The following is an 8,206-nucleotide window of genomic DNA, read 5'->3' as shown; positions in this document are numbered from 1 at the left end:
AAAATAGGTGAGAGAAGCTAACCGTCCAGGATGGGCTTTGCATGTCCACAGAACCAGTCTAGAGCTTACCTAAATTCTAAGTGTACAATAAATACAATAGTAACAAAAGTAGTGGCAGTGACAAGGAATGAAAGCAAACCTAGTATAACTATCGACACTCAGTACAAGTTTCATGTAGAAAATTTTCACCAGTGTTTCTCAGCTGTTCTAAACTTCTAGACCAACAAACTTGTACAACATGCAACAGTTCAAAAAAAAAAACTTGTACAATATGCAAAATAATTACGATCAGAACACTGCTTCTATAAATTTGTCTATTTCCAACGGGGAAAGGTATGCTAGCCACAAGGTGTGCCATTGCCAATGCGTGGTAAACGAATAAACATGACATTAATCTTGATGAACCTGCAGCTTAACATATTGCTTTCCAGTAGAAAATACCAAGTCAGAATTGATACATCAACATGAATGAGCCGGAGAGGAGTTTGCTAAAGAATGAAGAGAAAATAATTTTTGTCAGTCAACATTAAATGCCAATGCTGAGAAAACATGGAGTCACTCGAAAATGAAGTTGAAAGGACAAAATAGTAATTTGTCAAGAATTTGATGTGCTTCAAAACTGTAAGACCAACCATTTAACATCACTTATTAAGATCCTCAATACTATGAATAACCTTGTCTATTTTCAATGGAGGATGCAGAATGCTTTTATATAATTTCTGCAGATGAAAAACAAAATCCATAAGAAAGACCACTTAGGCATTATTTGGCACTAGTGTTTCTAGAGTTTTATCCCCTCGGAACTCAAACACCTCATGCCTCATTTTTGTACCAATTAAAAACACCTCGTACTAGTGTTTCAGGGTTGGAAAGGGGGTTTGAGAGTATTTGGTGAACACCCAATCCCCTAAAATACCCAATACATTAGTGACTAAAATTACATTAGTGCCAAACAAGGCCTTAGTTATGTTGCTATACTTTTAAAAGTTAGTTTAAAAAAAACGGAAATTATGTAGAGCAAGAGAGAAAGGGAGATATGAACATTGTTAGTCAAAGCCAGCAGCCATGTATAAAAAAATGATTGAATTTTGGACTGTGGATAAAAGAATTGCAATAGTAATGTTACAAAGAAAAAGAAAAAAAACGCTACAAACTTGTCTGAGAGACAATGTGATCGAACCCTGGGACTTTTTCTTGGCTGCCTTGAAGAAGCACGGCTCTTTTAGGGTTGGACAGCAGCAGCTGCTGCATGTCCTTTGGGAGGACACTGAATGCTACTTGGAGATCTGTCTTCAGTTTCTGACATGCTGCTGTTGACTCAGCAGAAGCTGTTCCAGAATTCTGGACAGCAAACAATGGAAAGAGAAAAGAATCAATCATCAGGACATCCATTTTCTACAAAACAAAGAAGGCGGAATAGGTATGTTGAACAAGTCAACTGAGAAGATATTCCTTCTTTGATCTCTACATGCTGAAACATTTGAACATACAAATTGAAAATAATAATTAAACAATGCCAATGCTATCTTGCAGCAACGGACTATATCACGGTGGTTAGTACAGTGAATCATGATTCTTGTGGTCATGCTATCAGAATTCAAGAAAGAATTACTCATATATGGTATGGAAATCTTCAGTCTAGCAAGCACAGGAGAGAGGGGATGGTAGGCTAGTAGACAGGTCTTATTACTGTATTATTTTCTTTTCTTCTTTAGCATCCTAATCTAATGGAGGTACTACCACAGGTGGTTATGCACAGGATAAAGACAGAAGAAATCCCCGATGGCAAATGCACAAAGCCGGGGATGAGATAAGTTCATATTACAACCCTAAACTAACCACGGAGTTTAAATTACCCCCGTGAACTCCAATACCGGTTAGAAAACAAGCTTGAACTATTCATACCGTTTAAATTACCCCCCCCCCCCCAACCCAGTCAAAAGATGGTTTTAACAAACTTAGCAGATTTTGACCGGGTCAACTAACGTTTTTTTAGTCCAGAAAATTTTGTAAAAGATGGAGAAAATAAAAAAAATCATGTTCTCGACCTACTGCCTAAATTTCAGCTTCAATGGGCAAACAATCAGTAGAATATGACATATTTTGTTTCACGCTGAAATTTTGAATTCAAAAATAAATGTTCCCAGAAAAAATTGAAAATTTTACAGAAAATATGTTGTCGTTAGCCTACTGTTAAAATTTCAGCGCATTTCGACTAAGGATTGATGAGAAAATTTGGCAGCCAACTCGGTCAAAACCTGTCACGTATGCTAAAACCATCTTTTCACTGGGTGAGGGGGGTAATTTAAACAGTATGAATAGTTGGAGGTTGTGTTCGAACCAGAATTGGAGTTGAGGGGGGTAATTTAAACTCTGTGGTTAGTTCAGGGTTGTAATATGGACTTATCTCGCCTGGGATTCATTAAACTAAAACCTGATTCATATACCAGAATAGTCCATACTCAAAATGATCAAATCCTAGTAATATGGTTAATCTTATGTCCATAATAGAATCTAATTTAAAGCACAAGCACCAACCGATTGAAATAAGTTTTACAACACAAAATCGCCGCAATGCTTTTTTTCTTGCACACACGTCTAAATGCGTGCCATTTATTAGAAGAACGGTGAGAAAGCACAAAGGTTACAAAGCTAAAGCACCTAAAACCAATGAAGGAAAACCAAAACAGCTAAGCTAAACCAAAACCCTACAAACTAAAAAAAGAAGAAGAGAGCAAAGACAAAAGCCAGAAAAAGCAACTGCTAAACTACAAATACAACGAACTGCTGCTCCTGTTGTAGTTTTCAGGTGAAACGTTCCTATAGGTGTGCATGACGGTATTAGCCTATTACCAAGTAGGAGCCTCATTCCTATAGGTATGTTCTGCGTGACTTATTAACAGCGTGCGTGATTAAATGGAAGAACAAAATTCATGTCCATTTTAGTATTATGTGGCAACTCACAGTGGTCCGTAAAACTTTTTCAGAACCTAAGCTGTTCAAAAATAAACTATAAAATCATTATTGCAACATAACACTGCAGATGTTTTAGTTCCTAAAGCTGGATATGTCATACGCGGAAAGGATAATTCAACCAAATCAAGTCCACATAGTACCAGGCATAACTGCTCTATGTTGCATCCTACATCACCAATAAGAGTTCAAATTTAAGTCTCATTTTGCTATGGATCTTGGTAGGTAACTAACAGGGGTAGGGCACTTGTCTTCTTCTAAAACCACAGGTCCTAATCCCTATTGTGGTAGAAAGGGTCCTACACGGATACGCCTCTTTCTGCTGCTCAACTAATTTAAAGATCTCCTCTCCTAGTGACTATTATATTACTTCCTTAATTTCCTCTTTGTTCCCATCTAACTCAGGTGTTTTTCCTGCTTTGTTTGCTCCTAAACCCCGTAACAGATTCAGGCAGCCCTTCTCGAAGGACAAAACAGTATGATAAAAATTGACAAGTCTTAGTTATGCCTCTATACTGATATTGTGAGTTGTTCCTGGGCTTATCTTTGTCATAAGAACATAGGGCCATTAATGATTATCTGACTTAAATTTCCACAGTTAATTGCTAGATAAATGTCTAGACATGCAATGTTGAATACTGTTTTCGTTAGTGATAGTTAACTTAAGAAAGTATCAGAAAAAAAAGAAAATTACCTCCATCTCTTTGAGAAGATATCGCTCAATAACATTAAAAGAATCAATCCTCTCCAACTCAGACATCTTTGACATTAACTTTTCAATGTCAACATTCATGCGGGCTTGCTTCCAGAGCCTCTGTTGATCTTGCTCTGCAGCTGAACGTCTTTGTCGGAACCAAGGCATGAAGTTAGGGCCTTCCAAGAACTTCCTGATAAGTATAAATGAAAAACATAGCTCATAATTGCTCATTTTCCAAGTAGTTCAAACTTCAATGAGTAAATTGTTTCGCCAAACAAATATACTAGCAGCTCACCTATATAGATCCAACCAATTGGATCTCATCCTTTTGGACAAAAATTTCCCTGGGCCTCTAGCAGCCAAACCATTGACAAACTCATCTGCATGAAATGGTGGAAGTAATGGTGGATCAACAAACGGAGAACTCCCTTCCAATGGTGTGGTGGTTCTCAAATATGGCCCAAAAGGGGCTAAGAAGTTTGTTGTTAGCTCCAAGAAATGCCGTCGCAAAATCTCGTTGTTGACAACCGACATGGACTCCTCAATCCTCGGTGAAGCACCAGCATCAATAAGCCTATTTAGAACAGACGTATCTGGCTTTGTGGTTGTCACATATGTGCTCCATAGTGCCTCTCTATGCTCTGTCATGAGAGAAAGAGGGCCTTCTCTTCTCAACTTGATGGAATTCAATAGACCAGTTGGAGAGAACTTATTGATAGCAAGCTTGTCAAGCTTGAGCTTCCCAGGCGTCCCATTGGCTCCATTTGCTGATGCTGGCGATTGACCACCCGCTGGGAGCACCCTAGTAGAATTTGGATTCGGGCTTCCCACAGACACAACATTGGCAATGCTCTTAAGACTCCTCAAGAAAAACAAGTTTGTCACGCCAAGCACCATCGGCGGGAACACTTCGCCTTCTGCAAGTGCATTCAGGCGAGCAAAATCTGGATCATGAATAGTAAAATATGGCCGGAAATCCACACTGTACAAAATTGGAGCAACAAGGCTAACAAGCCCAGCCACAGCCTCAGAGCATTGAGGGGGCGATGGGGCGACAACCAGTATGGGTTCGCCAACCACCATGAGCTCCCAGAGCGTCCACAGGTGGAGGAGCAAGCCGCGAAAGGCGGCAAACAGGTCGGCATCGTGGAAGAGCCCGTATGGCACCGAGGGGTTCGCCGGTAACAGCGCTGGTGGCGGGCCGGGGTCGTCAGCGGCAGGCGGGAGATGCACTCGGAGAGCAGCACTGCCAATGGGGAGCTCCATGGGGCACCCAGGGGCTGGCGCGGGCCAGGCAGCAACATGTGATGCCACCATCGAGAGAGCGGTATGGCCGATGTCGAAGCAGAGAGGGCCGAGGATCTGCAGCAGCAGCCGGAACAGGGACGAGTAGGGCGCGTGGGAGAGTATGACGACAGACTTCTGCTCGCCGCCGCGGGGGAGGCGCTCGTCCTGGCGCTGGCGGTTGAAGACGAAGCCGTAGAGGAAGCCGCGGCGGGAGGCCCCGGCGGAAGCGGAAGGAGAAGGGTCCGGGATGCGGAAGGAGAAGAGCGAGTCGTGGACGGAGGAGCGATGGCGCGGGAGGTGGTGGGACATGGAGTCGGGGAAGGAGGAGAAGGCGACGAGGCGGTCGAGGCCGCCGTGGGCGAGCGCGTCGGGCGGGAAGCAGGCCTCCACGAGCTGCCCTCGCTCCAGGTCGAACCGGATGACGCAGAACGCCCGCGCCCACCGCGCCAGCGCCGCCGCGTCCGCCTCGGCCGCGTCGCCGCGCAGCGAGACGGACGGGATCCGGTTCATCCTTTTCCCCGCGGCTGCTGTTGGCGAAACGGATTCAGCTTTCCGGGAGATGTCCGTGGGGATATGTATGGAGACGCGCGGCCGATTAGGGACGCTGTTGTTGGACTTGGGTTGGGAGGAGCGACGCCGCGGCAGGCGGCGGCGCAGACAGCCGCGGACGGGCTGGGCGAGGAAATGGGGAAAAGGTCGCGGGCGGATCGGACGGGGCTGCCCGCCGTGATCTCCGACTGCTGGGGATGATCTGCCTGGCTGGGCTGGGCTGTGCGTGAGCGTGGATTGGCGTGGCTTTCCGGTACAGTTCTGTTTTGTTGCTTGGCGACTTGCCGTTACGGGTGTGGCGTACGTGTTCGGTTACACCACTCGTCTCGGTTCATAAGTCATAACCTGTTTTATTGGAAGTGTGAGGCAACATATTTCGACATAGCCCTTCAGATGCATATATAGTTTAACATGTTATGCCATCTATTTATATGGCCAGTTTTTTTCGGTTTTTTGGACCGGCTTCTTCGAGAAATTGTCCTCCCGCAGCTTTTTGAAGAAGCCGCCGCCTAAATTTGATTATGTTATCAACCTAGTTAGGTCTAAACTAATTTAAAAGTCTAGCTAACTCTATGATGCGGTTTCTCCAGGAAGTTAAGTGAGAGCAGCTTCTAGAAGCAGCTTGAAGCCATATATCTGTTTGAATTTTGTGTGCTTAAAGTCACTGCAAACCAAAGAGTCTTGGATGATGACACAGTGCCTAGCCTATCGCTAGGTGGGATGCATCGTGCATCACAAAACAACCAAAACCGTTGTATTACGCGTAATCTTTACTCTTACAAAAGACTTGTGGTCATCCGTTTACTCCGCCGAGATTATTTTTTACCTTGCTCTGTTCACTCAACCGAGATTACTGTCTAGCTTGTTAAGAAATAATTGTAATTGGCACACATTCTGTGTGGTACATATATACTACGATCTCATGCTTGCTATTTAGTAAAAATTGAAAAATACATAGACATGAATATTTGCACAACTCATGTAAGACAATACATCTTTTAATCCGTAGCAACACACATGTATTTAGCTTTTATTTAGAGTCACATGTATTTAGTTTTTTTTTCTTTTCAAAACAACGATTTGGCTTTATTTCATAAAAGAAAGTGCACTAGATCGACACAAATTGAGATAAACATAAATGAAGATCATCGACAAAACTATGGTCCTTCGAAATCAACGCCATTAGCATCCAACTTTCACATTTTCACAATCCTCCGGGTATTTGGTGACGAAATTTGCAGGATACCATCTTTGCACAAGCTGCACTAACTTCATAGATTTTGGAGATTTTGAAAAGCCGGATGAGTCGTCCACCGCAAATGGTGAGACTTAAAATCGTTGAACGCATCATGACCGGGACACACCCTTTCAAGGCAAGCCGTGAAATTGCTACTTTGTCAATGAATCTACAAGGAGAAAAAAAAGCCAAAACACCAAAAAGAGCCACGAGAATCACTGACTGCATGGAGTGAGCCATGCCTACACTAGAACAGTGACGGAGCGAGGACACGACTCCCCTATACGACGTCACCTTCGCCGTGAAGATGGCACCGCAAAAAACACACAAATCTAACAAAAATTTTTTAGCAAAACTAGATGCCAGACGTTGATTCGTGGTTTTCCTCGTCTCTGATAGCCGATCTAGCGTTGAGAGACGAGGGAAACCGCGAGACATCAAACTTTCTTCGAAGACGGCGGTTAGGATTTATTCTTCTCTCCATACTTTTTTAGCGATTTCCGTACTATGCACCTCACATGTATTTAGCTTTTTTTTTAAGCGGACACATGTATCTAGCTCTGTTTTTTGGCGAATTCTCTTCCGTACTATTCACGAGGCCCAAAGGCACTGGCCCAACAAGCACCCCAACGCCCAACCCAAAGCTTTCTCGGATCCGCCGGTGTACAGAGCCGGAGGCCACTAGGCCAGCGATAATGCAGCAACCAAGAATCAACCTTGGCCTCCTCTCAAAAAGAAAAAATCAACCTTGGCCTAGATGTACTGGCACTAGCAGCTCAAGAAAAGCATCATCTCTATGAGACTATGACCCTGAGTGGACAAACAAATCAAACTAGCTCGTTAAGCCTCGCATGCGGCATGTCCAGGATGTGGGAGCAGTGGCCGCGCGTTCTTTCTGCCGCAGGGGGCGTCCCTTTCGGTTAGCAATTTGGTAGTGGTAAATTCAGGCGCCAGTTGCAGAACCCGAACTAATAGAAACCAAACAAACCGAGCCGTTGTAATCGAGAAAACCGAATGCCGACCCCCGCATGTCCAGATGTCCTCATCTACCATTGATGCAGGGGATGAGGGGATGCAGAATTCAGCAAGATACAACTAGGCACGACTTGTTGTGGATGCACCGTGTGTGTACCTGCGGGTCGTACGACGACTCTACGTGCATCGGATTCTACTGCTGATGCCGAGAAGTTAAAAGTCATTTCCATCTACTGTCATTCTGAGCACTCTATTGTGAGGGAAGAATTGAACCCGACAAATCAAAAACAGCAGGCAGGCGAAGTCGTGCTCAGCACTAGGCAAGGCATGCCCGTCTCGTCGCGGTCAGCGTCCGGCGGGCCGGCGAAGCACCTCCATTTTCCTCAGCCGGAAAAACTTCTACGGTCGTCCTTCCTTTACATTCAAACGCAGATAAGAAATCAAAGCGTGCTCTCTCTCATGGGGTCCAATGGCCGGCCGCCCGGCCC

At 44.3% G+C, this 8,206-nt stretch overlaps 1 protein-coding gene across 1 annotated transcript; it reads right to left on the bottom strand.

Moving 5' to 3' along the window:
• Positions 1–1,043: 1,043 nt before the first annotated feature.
• On the bottom strand, positions 1,044–5,743 carry LOC104581817 (protein DENND6B). The gene is made up of 3 exons (XM_010230544.3): positions 3,966–5,743; positions 3,668–3,860; positions 1,044–1,341 (listed from the first exon to the last, which is right to left on the bottom strand). Exons 1-3 carry the CDS (start codon positions 5,465–5,467, stop codon positions 1,147–1,149), a joined length of 1,890 nt encoding a protein of 629 aa, XP_010228846.1. The 5' UTR covers positions 5,468–5,743; the 3' UTR covers positions 1,044–1,146.
• Between the last annotated feature and the right edge of the window lie 2,463 nt (positions 5,744–8,206).

This window comes from Brachypodium distachyon, chromosome 1, assembly GCF_000005505.3.
Source record: "Brachypodium distachyon strain Bd21 chromosome 1, Brachypodium_distachyon_v3.0, whole genome shotgun sequence".
Taxonomy (NCBI): Eukaryota; Viridiplantae; Streptophyta; class Magnoliopsida; order Poales; family Poaceae; genus Brachypodium; species Brachypodium distachyon.
This window is presented reverse-complemented; position numbering and strand designations above follow the sequence as displayed.

Bases quoted from the DNA above. Each gene is read 5' to 3' on its own strand.
- LOC104581817 (XM_010230544.3), bottom strand. From the start codon at position 5,467: ATGAACCGGATCCCGTCCGTCTCGCTGCGCGGCGACGCGGCCGAGGCG. The intron at 3,861-3,965 runs GTGAGCTGCTAG...TATACTTATCAG, and splicing joins AATTGGTTGGATCTATATAG to GAAGTTCTTGGAAGGCCCTA. The intron at 1,342-3,667 runs GTAATTTTCTTT...TTTGCTGTCCAG, and splicing joins ATCTTCTCAAAGAGATGGAG to AATTCTGGAACAGCTTCTGC.